Source organism: Agelaius phoeniceus, chromosome 9 (genome assembly GCF_051311805.1).
Source record: "Agelaius phoeniceus isolate bAgePho1 chromosome 9, bAgePho1.hap1, whole genome shotgun sequence".
Classification (NCBI taxonomy): Eukaryota; Metazoa; Chordata; class Aves; order Passeriformes; family Icteridae; genus Agelaius; species Agelaius phoeniceus.
Window position 1 is genome coordinate 18580758 of NC_135273.1, and position 21225 is coordinate 18601982.

At 40.7% G+C, this 21225-nt stretch overlaps 1 protein-coding gene across 5 annotated transcripts in view; it reads left to right on the plus strand.

The window, feature by feature from the left end:
• MARCHF8 (membrane associated ring-CH-type finger 8) overlaps window positions 1–21225 on the plus strand; it is an 88356-nt gene that overhangs the window by 24992 nt on the left and 42139 nt on the right. The window contains exon 4 of one of the 5 annotated variants that reach the window (XM_077183125.1): window positions 14656–14737. The exons of the other annotated variants lie outside the window; for them this stretch is intronic. Within the exon in view, the coding sequence (XP_077039240.1) occupies window positions 14656–14737 (82 nt within the window). The remainder of the gene's footprint in view (window positions 1–14655; window positions 14738–21225) is intronic. 5 annotated transcript variants of the gene reach the window in all.

Here is a 21225-nt window from a genome sequence, read left to right on the forward strand (position 1 = left end):
CCAGTGTCTTTCCAATTTTCCAGAACATGCTCTATATTCTGCTATCTTTTGTAATTTTGGATGTGGTTAGTTATCCACATTTGTCGTAGAGCTGCAGAGGAAGAATTCTCAATTTGAGCAGTACAGATCTCACTATTTCTTCTCTTCTATGCTTCTGGTCAAGATGTAGCTCTTTTATTTCAGGTTAAGACTTGGTTTTATTCTAGCTTTTCTTGCTACGAGAGGAAATTTTCTGGACTACTAATTTGTAACTAAATGAAGAACAGCAAGAAATCCTTACCACCTTTGTGATTACAGTGCAGTTTTTCATATTGAGTGATGTATAATACCTAGGCATGCTTAATGGCAGATTGAATTGTAGACTCAATACCTGTGGAAGACTGGCAAAAATCCTATTGAATTTGAAGAAGTGTTACGAGGAAAGATTTTTGTCTACCCTTTCTGGTCTGTGTCCTCAGTGATATGTATACATAAGAGCCCAATAGATTCAGGTTAATGTAATTTTCAACATGTAAAATAGTTGAAATCTGAGGTTAGCAGCAATATTTCATGAAACTTTCATCCATTTCCCCAGTAAAATAAGGAAGGTTGTAAAGGGATTATTACTCTTGCATTTAACTCAGATGAACTGATAGCTTTAAGGGCTATTAATAACCATCATTAGCTTCTTACTTACCCTTCACTAGGAATAGCTTGATGCTTACCTGATTTAAGGGAGAGTTGCTCTATTGTGTGTGAGAAGCCACAACCCCCTTCCCCTGTTTGGTGGGCTGTATGCTGGCAGCAGTGTTTCCTAGTGCATGCAAAAGCAAGCAGCCCTCAGGATTTCATGGGAAACAAGGAATGATGATGGCATGCAATTGAGATGGTGTTCTGCATTTGTTATGTTATATCATTGTCTTTTTGAGGGCTTGCTGCCTTCCTCCCTGAAGCAGACTGATGCCTGCTACAAGTTGTTAGTTTTACTGCAGTGAATGAATGAAGCTCCCTCAGCAATAGCTTTTCACCACTCTTCTAAAAATGTGCACCAGCCATGGCTTCTGGTGCTGTGATCTCTGCAGATCTCATAAGCAGATCAGGGATGGGTGAGATCAGTGATGGAATGAGAGATCATGAGATGTTGGTGCAAGTCATTTTTGGGCACAGTACTGTTCCTTCTCAATAACCTCAACCTGGGAATCAATACTGAGCTGTCATCAAAAAATCATACAGCTGTTATCACAGATGCAGATGAATGTTCTAGTCAGATTTAAACTTGCTGATTCCAGTTGATCAGCTGAAACTCCCTTCTCCTCACTTCTCTTGTTTTCTAAGTGCTGTGTAGTATTACTGGCTGCTGCATGCTCAGCAGAGATGCTGTGATTGTCCCTGACATCTCCAGGTACTTCTCAAAGCTGTCATCTGGAAGATACTGAGTGCCTCATTTGTGTAGATGGAATTATGGTGAGAGAAGCACATTGTGAGGCATCTTCATACAGTTCTTCTGCCTTTGTAATGATCTCCTGCATCCTGTAACAGGAAAGGCACTATGGCCTATTGATTCAAATAACCCACATCTTACTGTAAAAGCAGGACTTAGAGAAAAAAAGCAATTGATGCATTTGCAAGAGTTTGTAGTCATAGATCAGTATTCTCAAGGTAAAGGTGTGTGCTTTATGTTATTGAATCTAAAGTGACACTTTGAGAGCTGTTTTTAAGGTACAGAAGCACCCTGACTTTCTCCCTTCACTTTTTGGACTTTGAGCTGTGAATATGGTCTCTCAGTGGCTGAATTTGGTCCAGATACTCAGGCTTTGTAAGGCTCTGTGTGGGCATGTTTGGTTTTGCTTGCCCATTAAACTAAATCATTCATTAAACAACCAGGCTCAAAATCCTTTGTGAATTTTACCCCTTTTATTTTTTGTGCTGTGATTTGTGTGTTTATGTGTAGCTATGTCATATATTAACACGGGGCCGGTATTTTTCCTTTCTGAAGTTTGCTTTGTATCAAAACCATCTAACTATGGAAGGGTTTTTGTCTGAGTATTCTTTATCTTTCCTGTGAGAAGCAGAATGTACTTCTCCTGCTGTACTTCTTGTAGGCATAGGCTCAGAGTGGGTGGGAATTGTGAAGACCTTTCTTGACAATTCAAATCTTGGTTTTTACTTTGGGTGTTTATCAAGGGATCGTAAAGCATTTCTCAGAAGAAGTTACACTTTCCACTCTTCCTGCCTCTTGCCAGCTTAAGGGCTTTCTTCTACTGTCCCATGTGTTCCTGGCAAGAGCATGACTTACTTTGCCTTTGGTACCTGGAAAACTGTCAAGAAGCACACAGCGTGAAGCCAGGCCTGAATTAAGGCAGGTCTGTAATCTGGAATTTGTTTTCTTTTACCACCTGCTAGATGGCATTGGGCAAATCCTTTGGGTTCTTGTGCTATCCTGACTCCCATCTGTGAAAGAGGGCTGGCACTGCTGACTAGCCTTGTAAAGGACTTCAGGTGTATGGATAAAAGCTGAGGAGCTGGAAGCCTTTGTCACTAGGTCCTTTGAGATGTCTGTTTTGCCAGAGTCCACATCTGCAGACACTTGTGCTGATGGCCCAAAGCTCTGCTGCAGAACATGCTGGGCGTGGGGTATGTGGAGAGCAGAGAGGTCTTCCTCCTGGTGGTGAGCATTGCTTGATCTCAGCAAAATGTTGTGACTTTGCTGAATTTCTTCTGCTCTTATTGTGCTTGAGTGCAGGGTGAGAAGCTGGTCCTCTCAAGCCCTACTCTTGGAAGCTAGCACATGCTACTTCCCAGCAAACCCCAGTGAAAGGGGAAGAGAGGAGACAGGAAGTGGGAGGGAGGGAATGGGATAGGAGGGAGCTGCTCCTGCTTGAGCAGTCCTAACAAAAAAGTCCGATCACGCTGTTTGATTCTGCATTGTGTTTGTTTTGGAGTGTGTACAGCATGTGTGTGTGAGGAAAGGAGCAGATGGCTGCTGAGTGGGGATGAATTACAAAAGGAAAAGTGTGGGAAGTGGTTTCTGAAAGGATTTTGAGGGAAAAAAGAAAACTCTTTCTTTTAAAAATTCAGTAAACATTATGGAAACTAACAGCAGTAGATACAGCAGCAAAGTTTTAGGTAGTGATTCTTTAGAGAAGAAGCTTCGGCAGTTTCAGATTTTGCAGTTTGCTTATAGTCACTCATTTGTTTACAGTCTCTGTTTTGACTTTGCTTATTGCATGTGAGCTCCTTACTTTGATGTCTCGAGACCAGAAACTTAGAGTTAATGATTATGATCTCTAGCAGTTGCATTAACCTGAATTTTAAACCACCTCTCCAGCATTAACAAAATCTGTCTGGCTTTTATTAGCAGCTCACTTAAGCTGAGAGTCATTCCTCAGAAAATATTGTATTCCAAAAGTGCTGATGCAGTTTAATTACATGATAGTCATGTATGCTTTGGTGGTGTTTTGCAGGTCTGTTAATGTTTCTGGTGTATGTTAATGTGCAACAGCTTTCCATAAAGGGAGTGCTGGATGTGAGCTCGTGACTTTGGAGTTTATATGTTTTTTCTTCCCTGGCAGAAGCATGCTTGTTTGTTTGCCTTCTAATGAGATGTGTCTGTCAGTCATGATCCCACAGTGATGTATATGTGCATATAAATACCTGTGTTGATGAAATCACCACAGCTCCACAAAGACATTAGTCAAGACTTGATTGTAGTGTGCAGTGATTTTCATCATCCATTGGCTATACTGTTTCTTTCAAGTGAGGCTGTCAGATTCCTGCAAACTGATTTTTAAAGTTCGCTGTTCATTAAATGTAATTTCTGTAAATGAGACACCGCAGAAGTACAGATGGTTTTTTCTCCTGTAGGATGTTTTGCCTCATGCATTGATGCATAAGGAATGACTTTGTTGATTTGATCTTTCAGACAGATGTGTTTCTTTGCCTGGTAAAATAAAGTAGGTTGGGTTTGGAGTTGTTTTTTAGCGTGTTTTGTTTTGGGTTGTTTTGAAACAAGAAGGAAGACTAACAATTCTGCCAGGGGGACATGGTGTAGTACCCTTGATGTACTTGAACCTCACGGAGTTTTAAAACTGTGTCTAGTTTTAAGCTGCTGATTCCCCTTAAACCCTGCACCCCAGTAGTTTATAGTTAAAACTTCAGCAAAATTATACGTAGGCTTAGATTTGCACCTTGAACTTAGCTAACTCTACTTGGCCTTTATGCCACGTATGAATAATTCTTGACAGGGCCAGGGGAAGTTGTTCTTCAGAAGTTGCTCCTCCCTGCTTTGCTGAAATCTAAGCTGTTAGGAGTACAACCTTCTGAGTCAATAATCCTCACACCTAGAAACAAAATCCACCTTTGGGATTCATTTAGCTTCTCTTGGTCCCAGAAGTGATGGTCTCTCATCTGCTACTAAACATGTTTTTCTCTGGCAGAAGACATAGCTCCTGTTTTAGGAAATTTCTTATGGAGAGTTTTGCATGACAGCCACAAGTCAAAGCATACTTCTATTACTGAGCAAGCCCATGTGTGTATTCTGTGAGGTCAGTGGTTAAAATTCAGAATTTCATTTTTAGGAGTCAAGAATTGAATTCCAAAAACAAAGGAAGGAGCAGAATTCACCTATTTTTCAAGGGTTAAGTTTGTTTACAGCCCAGTCCTCTCTTCCTGTATATAAGCACTACTTTGATGTTGATGAAAATGAGTACAAGTGGCCTGTTTATAATTTTTTCATTTGCTTGAATGTAGACCACATTTGATTCCTTGTGCATCTGGACTACAGGTGGCTGTAAGTGTCAGGGAGAGGGTTGTCCTTGAGTCTGCAGCATTTGACTTCACCCCTGTGCTGAGTGAGCACTGCATGTTCCCACCATGTTCTTTAAGGGTGCAGCATTTCTGGTCTTCCTGGAGGCAGGAATCTGGGGCAGTGTCACCAACTGCTTTGCACACACATTGTGCATCTGTCAGGGTAATTGGAAGTAGGTGTGTTTAGCACAGATATTTATATACTCAGTTTCTATGAGTGTGGAAGCAATTTTTGGTGTATTCTTAAGATTAGAACATTTTTAGTAATAAGCTTGCATCTTATGCTTAGATTTTTCAGAGACCTTAAAGTAATAAAATGGGGTGTACATCTGAATTTTTTGTATAACCACTGGGGTCTTTATCAAAGCTGGATTTGGAGTCACAGATTTCCAGTGTGCCTCACTGCCTTGGAGGATAATTGTATCTCCTACTCTTTGGTACTTACACCTTGGAAAATCAGTTTTAGGTCTCACAGATGTAGAAGATATGATATATAATAGAAATACGGCTATTTTAATCTAAAAAGTCAGTAATTTTTTTTTTCTAACTCTTAAGTTAAATTCACTCTCTAGTGTGTAGATGTGTTCATTAGTTAAGTGTATTGTATGTAATATCTCATGTGATAATTATAAATTGACATCAAATTCTTAAAAGTATGAGATTATCCTTTTCCTAGAATTTAGGGAGAGGAGCCTAAAAAAGAGTTACTGAAACATCCAAGGCAGATTTGTGGTAGTGACCCCTAAAGAGAGGGGTTTCTGTTTTCATGCTCCATGGTTGGGATATCTGGGAGAAGTGAAGCACAGCTACTGCATACCTGTGAACTTTAAACCATAGCCATTTTAAGTTAAGGAGTGAGAAGGGAAGAATTAGGGTAGTTCATGGAAACTTTAGCAAATTAGGACCACTGGGTACTGCCAGTGCTGATTTGTGCTTAATCTAAGAAGGTATCTTCTCGCTTACATCTGGGAATAGGACTGAGCTGGTTCTCTTCTGTGATTAATACAAAAAAACTTGACTATTTGTCTTGTAATTACTCCAAATCAGCAAGCAAAAAAATCTGTATCACTATACAGTGATGAAGTTCATGCAGAAGTGGAACAGGCATGTTGGAGTACAGATTAGTTTTAGACAAAACGCCTATTTTTGTATGTTTTTAATATGCACATCAGAACATACACACCTGTATGTCTGTATATACGTTCTCCCCCTGTACTTGGCACTGCTGAGCCACCCCTTGAGTGCTGTGTCCAGCTCTGGCCCCTCAGTTTGTGAAGGACATTGAGGTGCTGGAGTGCATCCAGAGAAGGCAACGAGGCTGGGGAGGGGCTGGGAACACAAACCCTGAGAGGAGCCACTGAGGGAGCTGGGGGTGTTTAGCCTGGAGAAAAGCAGACTCAAAGGTGACCTTATCAGTCTCTACAGCTCCCTGAAAGGTGGCTGTAGTCAGGTGGGGTTGGTCTCTTCTTCCAGGCAGCAACTGACAGAACCAGAGGACACAGTCTTAAGCTGTGCCAAGGGAAATACAGCTTGGATATTAGGAAGAAGTTTTTTTAGAGAAAGAGTGATAAAGTACTGGAATGGTCTGCCCAGGGAGGTGATGGAGTCACCATCCCTGGATGTGTTTAAGAAAAGACTGGATGTGGCACTCAGTGCCATGGTTTAGTTGAGGTGTTAGGGCATGGACTCAGTGATCTTGAAGGTCTCTTCCAACCTAGTGATTCTGTGTCTGCATTATATCTATATATCTATATATATATATATATATATGTAATTTTTAGACACTGGTAATAAAGGGTTGATTGTCCTAATTCCTAGCTAGAGTCAACATAAAAGTAGCACCTCCCATCCCCAAAACCGTTTTGTTGAAAATGGCTTGTTTTATTTTAATGATTCCTTCGAAGTTTGTGACATTGAAGGCCGGCAGGGGTGGCCACATTTGACTTGGAATTACCTGTGTTATGTTGCATGTAGTTACCCCTGTACATTGAATCTGTAATTCATGGTATTTGGAAGTGGCACTTGAGCTTCCAGCCTTGATTTGAAGATGAATGGTAAAGCTTCTGTCTTGATTTGTAGTTTGTTTCCATGCCAGCCACCATCACAGTGCTCAGAAGTGCTTTGCCTGCTAGTTGCTAGCAACTTTTTCTTGAGTAATTGAAACAGTCTCTTAAATTCTGCTTTTGGACCTGTATGTTGAAAACAAGTGAGGTCATTCACTTTATTTAAAAACTTAGAGATAAAATTCCGGAGTCTTACCCAATAGAGTGTTTCCTTCAGCATTGTAAATGGGGCAGGGGGAACGAGGGATGGAAAGGTATCCTTTTGGGGCCTCTCTTGTCCTGTTTGAAAGTAAAGGTTGGGACACTGTAAAAGCAAGTGTCTTAATTACAAGGTATGCTGTGCTGCTCTTGCTGGTAGGATTTCAGTGGCTTTACAGTTTTTGTCCTCTCTCAGTTCTCCAATGCTACCCTGGCAGTTCAGAGGGAAAACTGAAAACTCTGCTTGCTCTAGTGCAAGAGTGAATGGCATTGATCCTGTCCTCAAACCCTGTTCAGGTTCTCATTTTCACTTGTCACTTCTCTACAGCTTTCTACAGCTAATCCTCTACTGTACTTCTGCTTTGTAAGCTGAAACCCACATAATTTGCAATCACAGCCTGTGTGACTTCAGTGAAAATAAAAGGCAGTTTTAGTACTGTGGGTTTTTTTCCCCAAATCAGTTTCATATGCTCTGTATCTGTGAAGTGTCTGTAAGCCTCATCAGCCTGCTAAGCTTTGTGTCACCTGTATATATAACTGGCAGAGAGTTTCCTATGCTGTTTTTTTTTTTTTAATTAATTTCCATATTATTATTGAAAATATTGACTGATGCCTGGTTTAGTACCAATCTTGTGGAAACAGCAGAGACGTCTTAATTTGAGAAGGCCAACATCAAGTCTGTCATCAGTCTGATCTTCACCAATGGAACATGTTTCATATCAGTATCATTTGTTCCATTTTTAGATGGAAACATTTGAGAAGAGAAATAAAAGGAAACAGTCCTCTATATCAGACAGAGTAAAGGTGGGAGTTCTACTGAGCTAAAACAGACCTTCAGAAAAATGTTAACACTAGACAACAGACTGGCAAAAAAACCCCACCCAACAGATGGGTGAGCCTGATTGCTGTAAGGCAGCACTTCCTCCCAGTCACATCCTGAGCACGGCTGCAGCAAGGGATATTTATTCTGCAAGAGTTAGTGGGGAGAATTTCAAGAGTGGGTGTTGTGCCCAGGTATAAGAGTTTCATTTACAGTGTTTGTTCTGTGTGTTCTGGAGCCTGAATACCTAATGCCATTCTGAAAGATGCATTTTAATGGTTACTGGAATGAACTGAGTGAAGTGTATAAGACCTTGCAGTTTCCATGGGAAGCTGGTCCTTTCCCATAAATGCAGGTGGGGAGAAAGAGAGACATCCTGTCCCCTCAGAGCTTCAGTTCCAGCTGGATCATATTCACACCAGACTGTTCATTCCTGTGGTTCTTCCCCTTATCATCTACAAACCTCTGTTTCTTCTTGAATGTAGATGCAACAAAGAGCACTGCTGCTGTTCCTAGATTTACGAGCATTTTGAACTGCCCCCAGACCAGCCAGTCCCATGCTGAGCATGACTGGTAGCAATGCTTATCTCCTGAAAGCATTCCCAGTTTCAGCCTCTGTCCAGCCCTGCTGCTCTGCTTCCAAACTGCCAGGAATCCTCATGCTGCCCCCAGGAGTGATCAGAAATTTGTATTGATTGTGCTAGATCTCCAGATTCAAATATTTGCTTTCAAGAGTTCTGATATCTAGGTCTAAATATTTTAGCAGCTTGGTTAGTTTCAGTCAGAAACACAAGCCCACCTGTAAACATCTAGAAAATAAATAATAACTACTATAGCCCAGCAATTCCTTAAAGGCTTCTCTCTGACCTCTCTCTACCTCTGGTGCTACTGCTGCTCATTTAAAGGAACTACTTTAGAAGTGCCATCCCGCAGCACCTCATCCAGTTAAACCCAGGTATCTTTCCTCTCACCCCCTTTGAGATGCACTCTCATGGTCTATCCTCTTCAAGAAGTTCCCTGTGGTCTCACTGCTCACACATCTCCCACCAGGAACTCGGTGGCAGGCTCTGGTGCTCCCATCTGTCCCAAGAATGATGGAGGGGTACCCAACTGGAACACAAGAAGTACATTGTTAAAGTCCTTTTTTTAACACTGACTTCTCTCTGCCTACCTGTAGTAAACCTGAGGTACACCCAAGTCTCTGGATTGCAGAGTGAAGGCAGGCAGATGAGATCAACCCATTTTTATAGCCTTTCTGGTTTTCACTGGAGTCATTAGGACAGAAATGACTAAATCTGATGTTCTGATCAGAACCTTAAACCCCTTGGCCTGTTGTCTTCCTTCTGGTGAATTCTTCTTGCATATTTGGGTGGGTTTTGACTGTTGTGATTTTTTTAATCTGATGGGTTATTTCTTGGGGTGAGTTTTTGGGGTGGTTTTTGGTTTTCCGTTGTCGTTTTGGGGATTTTTTGGAGAGACTTTTGAGGAAGCCCATACAGTTCCTCTTCACAGCAATGTTCTGGTTTTTCACTTTTTTCTCCTAGATTTCTCAAATGTTCATGAAAGTGACTTAACTAGTTCCTGCCTGTGCAGTTTTTTTTGGGGAGAACTTGTGTGCAGTGCACTGGTCTGAACTCCGTTCTATTTTATGGGGCCAAAAAGCAAAACAGAGTCAAAAATGTAGATGTGAGGGGAAATAAAAGCCTTACCGAGCCCCATATGCCCCTTACTTGCTTGGCCATTTCATGTTCAACCATCCAGTTTTTGATAGTCTGAATTGTTTCTTGTGGATTTGGACTTTTGGTGGGTTTTGTTTTGTTTTTTTTTTCTATAGTCAGTCTTTTAACACATTTTGTGAAAAATTCTTCAGATCCTACTGTTATACTCCACTCTTGTTTTATAGTTGCTTTTTTAACACCCACAGTACTTGGGTAAGCAGCTCTTAATTGCTTTGCAGCATTGTGAATTGCCTGTTGCAGTATTTGAGTAAGACACAGGCATCAACAAAAGTCAGCTCCTTCCAACAGGAACTGCTGTCTTTGTGCCTTTTCCATAGAAGCATGGGTTGGAAGAGTGGCTTATGTGGAATTTGTTAACACTTGGTACAGTTTGGAGACTGGTGCTAATTTAATTAAAAACGTCTATAAATTCTTCACTACTTTTTTCTACTGCGAAATTCACATGCACTTGGAGAAGCATCTGCAGGATCAAAGTTCATTAGCTTGTTCAGTGTGTTCCTGATTGCTGGAATTCCCTTCAGCCTTGTTTGTTTGGAAGATGTCTGGTGTACCATTGGATCTGCACAGCCTGCAGTGTTTCACAAGCCAGAGAAGAGCAGAGCAGTGCTTGCACAAGCATGGCTATGGGAATGCACAGGCAGGAAACACTGCCTGGTATTTAACATCTCCTTAAGCTATCTTTTCCCATTACACTTTTTGCCATTCAAGCTGGTTCTCCCTTCCCTCAACCCTCCTTTGAGCTTAGGCCTGGGAAACACCCATCAGCTGTTCCTGGGCAGTACCAGCTGAGATGTTGGCAAACAAGGTGCTTGGACACACAGATGCTCCAGAGGGATTAACAGGCTGAAAATGTGAGGTGAATTGCCCCTGGCTCGTGACTGTCCTGTGGCCAGGGAAGAACCATCAGTGCTCATCCACTAAGAGTGTATCTGCTGCTTGAGGTGTGCTGCAGAGAACTGACCCGCTCACTGCTCTTATTTTACTGATCAGGGATAACTAATCTCTTTGTACTGCAAGTTTTAATTCAGAATAGTCGGGGTTTTGTTCACTCAGACATCAAAGAAGTTCTGATTGGCAGCTCAGAAATTTGTGTAAGGTCTGAAAGGAGGATTTATAGGAAATGAGCAGATGGTTTAGTAGAGAATTTCCCCAGGAGGCTGCAGTTATTTAAAAACGGGAGAAACTAAATAGACTGTACCAAATTTGACTGTAAAATTAACTGGCCAGCCAGTAGCTAAATACTTAACCAAAATTATTCAGCTTGGCCCCTAGCATAAGCATGTAATGAAGTGATATGTCTGTGAGTTTACTCTACACACATTATTTCAAGTTTCACCTATTAAGTGCACATGAATGAAAGATAATTTTGCTAAGCACTGTTCTGTGGTGAGGCCTTTCCTGCATCTCTTCCTTTCACACTGGCAACATGATTATTCAGGCATGCAGGAGAATGCTACAAAATGTTGCTCATATTAAATGAAATATAAAGCTGTTCAGCTGAATGCCTTTAATTTTTAAGCTGCTCTTTTTAGCTTCACAAACATAAGACTTAACACATTGGTTAGATTGCAGTATTTTGGAAAAAAACCCAAGCAGTAGCTTCCTTTATTTTGGGATGCGAGACTCAAGAGTATGTTAACTCTAGGTAGTCAAATGTCACACGTCCCTTTAAAAAAATCCATGAACTCAAGTCACTTCAGAGTTGTTTGCCACATGGCTTTAGACTTTCAGTATTCTTGTTTCCAATGTGGTTTTTTTCCAGAAGCTCTGATACCTAGAAACTGGAGGTTTTGTATGGGAGTGGGTGTCTATAAATGGACAAGCAGTTTTTTAGTGCAAACCCCATGATGTCAAATGAATGGATAAATTCAAAAACTGGCTGAGCTCATTATTCTTTAAAAACTTAGGAAAACACTTTTTTTCTTTTTTTAGGTAAATCCTGTGAAGCACCCTCTTTAGAAGGCAGATAGGCTTTAATTCTCTCGTTACCTTTTAAGTTGAATATGCAGTGGAGACAATGGTCTAAGAAATGGTATGCAATAATAAAATGTGTTCAATTACTGTCACGCTCATCTGTTTATGTTCTGGTTTGCTTCTCCCAGAAACTTACACATAACACCTGGTGTCATGGGGGCAGTACTGTGGGCCACGTGCACACATAGTTCTGCTGAGAGTTCCCTGGTGTAACACTGGTGCAGAATATAATTATACTGTATTTCTCTTCCAGCTTGTTGTGTTTGCATAATTCTTTGTAATGGTAGTAATACACCTATTGAATTTAGAAACCAGCCTTCATAACCTTTCACCCAGCCTCCTGAAGTACAAAGAGGAAGAGGGTAAATATCCAAAGGGCAATGTGAAATTTTTAACTGAGCTTAGATAACATGCTTCCCCTTATAGAAGCCTTAGAAATGCATATTTATGGCATGATTTTCTCCCTCCCCTCCAGCAAATCATGTCCATTAGCCTCAGAGTTAGAGCCTTTGAAAAAAAATTCTCAGAATTCAACAATATCTTGTAGATATGAAAGAAAACGTCTGGGTAGTGAATCCACAGCAGCCCAAGTTCAGCTAAGGCAGAAGTTTGATTGCTAAAAAGATGTAGCCCTTTTGGCTTCCTTTGCAGAGACAGAAGTTCTCTCCATAAAGTAGTTCTGCATCTGTCATGGGCAGCCTGATTGCTTACCTGGTGTACAAGGCTGGATTTGTGCAGAGTCCCTGCTTTCTCGCCATAGGAAGCCCTGCTAATTCTTTGGAAGCTTCTTGGTTTCCATGTTTTAAAGCATAATGGAGGAGCCTGAAGAAAGACATTAAGGCCTCAGTTTTTAAATGTTTAGATACTTTGCCTCCTTGAGGTTTGTTTATCTGTAGATATTGGTAAGAGAAGTGTTTCCATAACATTTGTTATATCAGCCAAGAGCTGATAATGCTTATGTGGATATGATTTTGCGTTGGAGTTTTTCTTTTCTAAAAGGAGTATTCTGTGTTACTGAGTGCACAGGATATGGGACCAGCTGTGTTGGATGAGAAAAAAGGTCTGTCTAGTTCAGGGTGTTGTCCTTGACCTTGAGTAAGAGGGAGAACATAAGAAATGAAGTATTTTTACAGTGATGATTTTTACAGTATTTTTACAGCCACCAGATTTGTACCATGTAATTTTGTGGTAAAACTTCATTTTGAATGGGGTGCAGTCCTCTGAAAACTTCAGTTTAGAAGTTAATGTGGCAAGAACTGATGAGGGTAAAAAGATGGAGTTGGTCTGTTAAAAAAAAAAATAAAAGTGCAGTTGATGGAAAGGTAAATCCTCTTCTGTGCCTTGTGGTGTGTGTATCATATTCCTGAGATCACAGGGTATCACAGCAAAAGCACAACAATAAATGTAACTGTCTGGATAATGTCATCTAGAGAGACATAAGTTTGATAAGTTTATGAGCTTTGATCCATGCAGGAGGATCACCTTTAGCCAAGGTGAAAGAGGAGTCCTTCCAAGGTAACAAGCAGTCATAACTGAGCTTCAGATGACTCTAATATTTTGAATATCCCTTTCTGTTTCTAGTCTCTGTTGTCTTCATCTTTTCTCTCTCATCTTTTGTGTGAATTGGAGGTAGAAAGCAGGAGCTGTCTCTTTAGTTTTGATGTTAACTGAGACATGTGATTTCAGAGCTGTCTAGAGAATTAAGTTATGCCCAAACTGAAGAGCCATGGTTTAGAATTTAGGAAGCTGCATGAACTCTCTCACTGTAAATCATAGAATCATTTAGGCTGGAAAAGATCTCAGTATCATTGTGTCTAGTGATTAACACTTCTAAGTCTACCTCTAAAACACAGCCCTAAGCATACATCTTTTAAATACCTCCAGGAATGGTGACTCAATCACTTCCCTGGGCAGCCTGTTCCAACACTTAACAACCCTTTAGGTGAAGAAATTTTTCCAAATAGCCAATCTAAACCTCCTCTGGTACAATTTGAGGCCATTTCCTCTGGTCCTAACTCTTGTTGCCTGGGAGACTGACAAGCCACATTTCCTTTACAAGAAACTAATGGCTTTTGAGAGCCTTGTCAGTTGTGTTTGGACAGCAGTGTCACTCGGATTGCAGTGGGTAACTGATGCAGGAATGCCAGATAACTTGATGCGTATCTAACAATGAAATTGAAACAAAATAATTCTGAGAAATAGACCTGAATCTACAAGTAACATTTGGCTATTGCAGTAACTGTGTTTGCAAATAAATTACCTGCAAATTACTTTTCTGTTTTTTTCACTCTTTGGAATACCTGAAAATTATTTTTGTAATTCACTTGAAAAATTTTACTGACACAGCAAAAGTTTTTGCTTAAGAGAAATAACCATGTGAATTTGTCCCCCATATTAATCCACCCCCTAAGTTCTCCTGAACAATTTTTTTTCTGTAAACAGGCAACTGAACTCGCCAACTTCAGTAAGCATTTTTTCCGCCTTCTTTGTGCAGTATTATTTTCTGGTCTGTCACATTCTTTTGCTGTCTTCAGTGTTCATCTTTACATAGCTTCTCTTGCATCACAGCCCTTAAGAAAAACTAATTATTAAGCAACTGAATTTACAAGTGTTATGTTGTCCCAGAGACATGATTCTGTGCTTATCATGCCTTCTTTGACTTGTAGCTGTGTACACTTTTATTAAAGAAAAAAGAAAATCACCAGCTGTATTTGACTAATGAGGAAGGAAAATGGATCTGGAAGGGTCATCCTCCTTGCTCTTTGGACATTTGGAGGATTGTTATGCTTCATAGCACAAAAATTGCTAAGGATTGCTTTGGGGAAGCAGGGAGAGGTGGACATCAGCTGCTGCAAGGAATGGAGCATGTACATAGGAGCTCTCATGCATTATTCATCACAAGCTCTTCTCACTGTAATCAGCTGGAGGAAGTAGTTAGTCTAGTTTAAGCTACACTAGTATTTCTATTTAGGCGACTTAAACAAGCCCAGGCAAGTACTGCACCAACTCTTTCTATTCATCTGCAAACAAATGTAGGGCACACTGCAGCTCTGCTTAAACCCCTCTGTCTCTTTAGTCTGAACAACAGGAGTCATGCAACCAGGAAAAGCTGCACTGAGGATACACATGTGCATTCATGCTGGAAAATGAAGCTTCAGGTAGGAGAATGTCTTGTCAGCAGAGGGATGCTGTTGAGCCCTGCAAGATAAATGTGTGTCAGGGCAGCCTCTGTCAAGAGAGGCTGCTGGAGAGGTTCCTCCTTAGAGTGCTACCTGAATGATGCTTTTTTGTGTCATACTTTGTTCAGTTCTAGTTATAAAGATGCATTATTTTCTTTTAGCATGTTTCCTTCATTCACACTGACATTCTTCTAAAGGTGCTGGCGTTTAAAAATAGGGAGACAACTTGCTGATTTTTGGAAATTTTTGAGTTGCTTTTCTTTAAGGTAGCTTTTTAATTTTATTGGTTATTTAGCACTTCAGTTTGGGGGGAAGGTAACCTTAAGAGAGTCTGTTAAAACACAGCTGGATGTGATAAGCCTTCAGCTCCAATGTGTCTTTTCAGAGGGTCTGTGTTTGAATGGCTGCAATATTTGCTACTTTTAATTTGCTGAATAAAGATGCTTGTAAATAGGAGCTTCTGTTCTCAAAGCATATCTGCATTTTCTAATGTTACCAGTTGCTCTAAAAGAAATCCATAGTCTGTCTTTGCAAGCTTTGTATGTTTAAATTATTAAGGCTCTAGCCATACTGTTAATTCAGTTTTAGACAAAGAAGGGGATTTTGCAAAACCTTATGGAACAATAACAAAGGGTCTTTGTTCTGTTCTGTGAGCATTATTTGCTGTGTAATGTGTGGGTTTGTGCATGTGTGTGAGAGGGAGGTACACAAACACATAATCTCATTTGGCAAGAATGTTCAAATGTTATTTGCTTTGTTTGTCTGAAGTGTGCTTTTGTGTGTGTTGCCTCTGGCTGCGAGCTGTGCTGCGTGGGTTTGTGTCCTTCCTCTTGGGGATCTGCTTGAGCTTTGGGGAGATTGGCATTCATCTATCTGTTTGTTTATTTATTTATTTTAGTGGGCTGATAAACTTGACAGTGCAAAGATCAAGAGTCAGTGCTAGACAACCAGGGCAAAATGGTGCTTTGCTGTGCAGATTAGTTGTTTTCTTTTCAAAATGATAGCTTGAAGTCCAGTCCAGGATTTAGTAAATAAGCATTGCTGGTGGAAGCAAAAATTGTCAGCTTTATGTGAAATCCTCAAGGAGATTAATGGTCACATGTTTTTGGTGGAGCTTAAATGTATGCTGCCTGCCAGTATGTTGTCTACCAAGATGACTTTATCACCTAATAAAATTTGCATGTACACAAGAATATGGTATTCAGTGACATTTCTTTTGTGCCTTTTAACAGTTGGGAGTTACAGGATTTTGTCCCACACATTATTGGTCTGTGGCTTTGGTAGGAGGACACATGTATGCTTTTGGTAGTCCTAAATAAGTTGAAATGTTGACTCTAAAACTTTAAAAGCTTGCTTTGACTTTATGTGTGAAAGTACTTCAAATTTATATGCTGTGCATACACTGAGAATTGCTCTCCTACTTGAATTTTGCAGATGCTTCAATATTTGCCATGAGATAGAGAGCTGGCAGTCTAATATTCTCTTACAACTAAATGTATGACCTTTCAATGTGTAAGATCCTTGTTTCATGGAAGCTGGCTAGTAGAATTATTTATCTGATTTTATTTGACTTAAAAGGTCTTGTGCATTCAGTTAATTGACTGAAGTCAGTGGAGATGTAGTCACGATTATGTGACTTAAGGGTTTCTTAAACAAAGTGTATTTTACTGTTCTGCAGCTCAGTTACACCTAGAGTCCAGAGTTATCTTATCTAGTCATCAGGGTTTGGGGAAGAAAGAGTTATTTCTGCGCTTGCTTGTGTAATATATTGATAATTTAAAATTAGGTTTTCTATGAGTGTCTCCATGTTGTTCTTTTTCAACTATCCACATTCAAATTTCATCTGTGCTCAGCCTCCACTCAACTGATTTTATTAACTCTTTTTTATAATCAAATACTATCTAATACTATCACTGTAGCACAAAATTACAATTACAGCATGGTTTGCACAGGGAGGACTCAAACATGTTCACCCTGGCTTAAACCAGTTTGGGCCCAGGTGAAAGTGTCATATTTGATGTGTCATATGAAAGTGGCTAACCTTATGCCCTTGCTTCAGAAATTCATCAGAATCTTCAAGAAGCTGAAGATGGACTGAGATGGGAGATCTGGATGGACTGTGATCATAAAATCATATGGATGAGCTGTTGATCATAAAAACTCAGTCTTGGGAAGAGAAGTTTTATTCTGATTTTTAAAATTTTTTAAAATTCAGCCATGTTACAATGATGATAAAATTTCACATGTCTGAGAATTGTTCTGGATTAAAATATCTTCCAAATTTGCCTAAGATATGCTCTATCAGCTAAGAGTGAGAAAAATATTTTGACTGAACAGAACACTTCAGGCATTACTTAGAGATACAGGAAGGTGAGAGATTGTACTGAACATTTAAAAAAAGGCAATAAATAAGGGCAGAAAGGGCAAAAAAGGACAAAAAGGGGCAGAAATAAATTTTTTGTTATTTTTCTGTGGATCACTGTGAAGAGCTGGAATCAAACCAGAAGAGGAAACAACATACCCTCTATTCAGGCTGTGGCAAGCAGCAGGGCTGAGACTTATTTGATAAAACTCCTTACCAGTTTCATCTCCTATCTCAGTGTCTCTTTGTAATGGAACATAAAGGCTTCTAATGGAAGAATCAGAAATGCAATAGAAATATTCCCTATTTAACAGCAGCAAGAAATGTCACAAACTGAAATGAAGAATGCGCTTATATTGGTCTTAAAGCAGCACATGGAAGAGGAGTTATTAGTTATGTGATATAAAGGCAGCAGCATCATATTGTAATAGCATTTAAATTAAATCAATTTGTGATGTCCTTGGGAAAAGTAGTAGGAAACAGGGGAGACTCCCTCTTTTGCCAGCAGCACAAGATGACAGTGACGGCTTTCCTCCCATGGGTGTGGCTGGGAGGAGAAACAGTGGTGAGGCTGCAGAAGGGAGGGTCCTCTGCACCTCCTTGAGGATGGCAGCCTGCCAGAGTGGAGATCTCTGCACCTGGGTCTGGTGGAGGAGGACAAAGGGATGCCATCATCGTCTCCTTGTGCTTCAGCCTCAACACTATAATGGGTTTGGCCTCTTCATCATCGGCATGTCTCGGCCACTGGTTACAAGAGAGCGTCAGTGAAAGGAGGGACAGACACTTGTTCTTGTTTCCCCCCACCACAGCTCCCCAAACTTCCACATCTCATTGTCCAAAAGGTACAGGATGCTCTGATACCTGAGCAGAAACAATTGAAATGCTGTTGTACGTTTCTTCCCTCCTGGGAGTGAGTGCAGAATGGGAAGAAATACAGTGGGGATGTGAGCTGTGTAGGGTTTGGTGGAGGCAGAGGGATAGCAGGCAGCCATGTGCATCTCCATGAATTGAGTGCAGCTCGAGTGAGTCAGGACATGACTGTCAATACAGACAAGCCCAGTCTAAGAGCTGAATGAGCACATTAGTGCAGAGATGTGCCAAGCTGCAGCTGCTTCTCTCCGAGCAAGTCTTGGGTAAAGGGCTGAGTGATGTGCTGTCTTGGCACAGCTCAGGTTTGGTCCAGTTTATTTGTGCATTCATATTAAAGTAACAGCAAGTGAACAGACTGGAGGTGAAGTAGCATTTTGATGTCTTGCATATAATATAATAAATTATAGTCATTGCAGTTTTGCTTTGGACCTACCTGGTCATGTATTTGACCTTCAGCAGTGTTTAGAGAACAATCCTGAAGTGAGATGATTGCAGACACACACAACATCCGAGCTTAAAGCTAACAGAAAGGCATTTCAACACCATTTGTAAATGTTGGCCTGTTGATGCTGATGACCTCAGACCTTGGACTGAGATATAAAATCGTGAATACGGATAGGCCAGTTGAATCTCTCCAAGTCAGACCACCTCTGCACTGGACTCTGCAGAGAGATTTAGCCACTGTGCCTTTCCCGTGCTCCCTGAGATGTTTGTGTGAAGCTAGTGAAGGCTGGCAGCTTGAAAGTACTGAGAAACTGGAGGTCAGGAAGGAAGGAACAGCAACAAGTGCAGTCTGGGATTAGGGGAATTTGGTTTAATTTTGTCATTTTTATAGTGTCATCCTGGGATACTTTTGTCTGACTGCATCTCTGCACTATAGTTATTTGAGGCACTAGTGGCGTTTCTTTTTTCCTGTTCTCTTCCTATCATGTATTGTTGTTTTTCTGATTTAGTAATTTTTAACTAAAAATTACTACTAAATTAAAAATTTTTACTAAATTCACTTTCTGGAGAGAATCCTCTCCTGTATGGGAGTAGAAGATAATGTATTCTTGACCCCTGCCACACTAAATGCATATCTCATGAATGCTGATTAATCCAGAGAACTGACTCAAAGACCCAAAGAGCCCCTTACACTTAGGATAGTTGAAGTATTAAAGTTGTCAACAAAGTTAAGACCATAGCTAGAATTGAGAACATAGGAACTGCTGTACCAGGTTGGACTAGAGCACCTTGTGGTGGTGTTCAACAGGAGGTGCTTAGGGAGTAGTAAAAAAGGAGGCATGTAATTATGTGATATGTCAAAAGTTGGCATACCATCTCCCATATAATAGTGCCTCCCAAATGTATTGGAAGATGGCACAAATAGGTAAGGCTTTTGTGATGAGTGGTTTGACAAAGAATTGTCTCTGTCATATGTAGCATGACCACAAATGTTACAGCTACTCAGTCATACCTTCTATATTTGTTAATAACACTTTGCATGCCACTTAACTCCTTCACTGTGAGTTATGTCAAAGGACTACAAAGCATTTTGAAAGCACAGGGGTCCTGTCAGATGCAGTAGCAATGAGCCAGCCCCAATGGGGAAACCCTGCCCCTGCATGACGATCTTAGAAGAACATTTGGAGGAGGTCAAAAATAGGCAATTGTCGACAAACAGTCAGTCAAACTTACAAAGCAGAGCTAAACTTTGATAAGTTACTATTGCATTGAGTTACTGAGAAAAACAAGACACACATTAAAGAAAAAGAAGAAACTCTTTCTGTATGATCTTTAACATTCATAAATCTGTAAAGAACAGAGAGAATTTCAGATTATGCTGTTCTTCCCACCTCCTCTGCTTTTTGATGTCTTTTTGTGACTTGTTCTCCTTCCCTTTCATGTCTCTACTTGATGTGGTTTTGACATTGGGATTAATTTTTGTTAAATTTCACTTCATCTAGTTATGTTGCTTTCACTTACAGATTCCTTCCACTTGTTACTAAAGTTACTCATTTCTTTCTTACAGTTGTATTTCCTAAAAATACTCTTCTGTAATGTCTTGGAATCCATGTTTCTTTGTTATCAACATCCCTTTTCCGTGCAGCTCTGCAGGCTGGGGGCGCAGTGGCCTGAGAGCTGTTTCACAGAGCAGGATTGGGGGTGCTGGTGACAGCCAGATGAGTATGAGCCAGCAGTGGGCCCAGATGGCCAAGAGGGCCATTGGCATCTTGACCAGTATCAAGAACAGAGTGGGGCCAGCAGGACCAGGGGCAGTGATCATCCCCGTGTACTCAGCACTGGTGAGGCCACACCTCAAGTGCTGCCTTCAGTTCTGGGTCTCTCACTTCAGAAGGGACACTGAGGTGCTGGAATGTGTCCAGAGAAGGACAGCAAGGCTCATGAAAGGTCTAGAAAACTTGTCTTACAGGAATGGGGGAGGCAGCTGGGTTTGTTTAGACTCGAGAAGAGGAGGCTCCAGCAGGACCTCATCACTCTCTACAGCTGCCTGAAGGGAGGGTACAGTGGAGGGGACTGGTCTCTTCTGCTCTGCCTACAGCAGGGACAAGAGAAAATGGCCTAAAATTGGGATAGGTGATTCAGATTAAATATGAGAAAAAATTTCTTCATTGTTAGGGTGGTCAGGCATTGGAATGGGTTGCCCAGGAATGTGGTGGAGTCCTCACCCCAGAGGTGTTTAAGAGGCATCAGGATCTGGTACTGGGTGATGTGGTTTAGGGATTACAGTGGTAGTGCTGGGTGGATGGTTGGACTTGATGATTTTAAAGGTCTGTTCCAACCTTAATGATTCTTAGATTCTGTGATCTGTCTGCTATACTTGAATGAAAGACAAAATCAGTGACTGGGACTGACTGAAAGTCACTTTCTTGGTGTTACTTTATTATCTTAACTGCAAGCTCACTCAGTAACTGGTAAATGCTGTTTAGTGCTGCTGAATGTATTTGCTTGGTGGCTGCTACAAAGTGTGTGGGAGCCTTCTGTGGCTTAAACAGAGATAATCAAGAACAAGCTGTCAAACAATCAGTGCTTCTGCCAGTTGTCTCAGAAAGTAATCTTTAGAGGGTCAGATTGGCTAAAGAAAAGTAGGTCTCTGAAGACCGATATTGTAAAGTTCTATTGCTTCTCTCAGGAGCAAAACCTGTGAGCTTCATGTCATCTTTTACTCTCACTGAAGTGATTCAGTTTTTCACAAGAGAGTTCCACAGTGGGTTTGAAGGTGGTAACAGTTCTC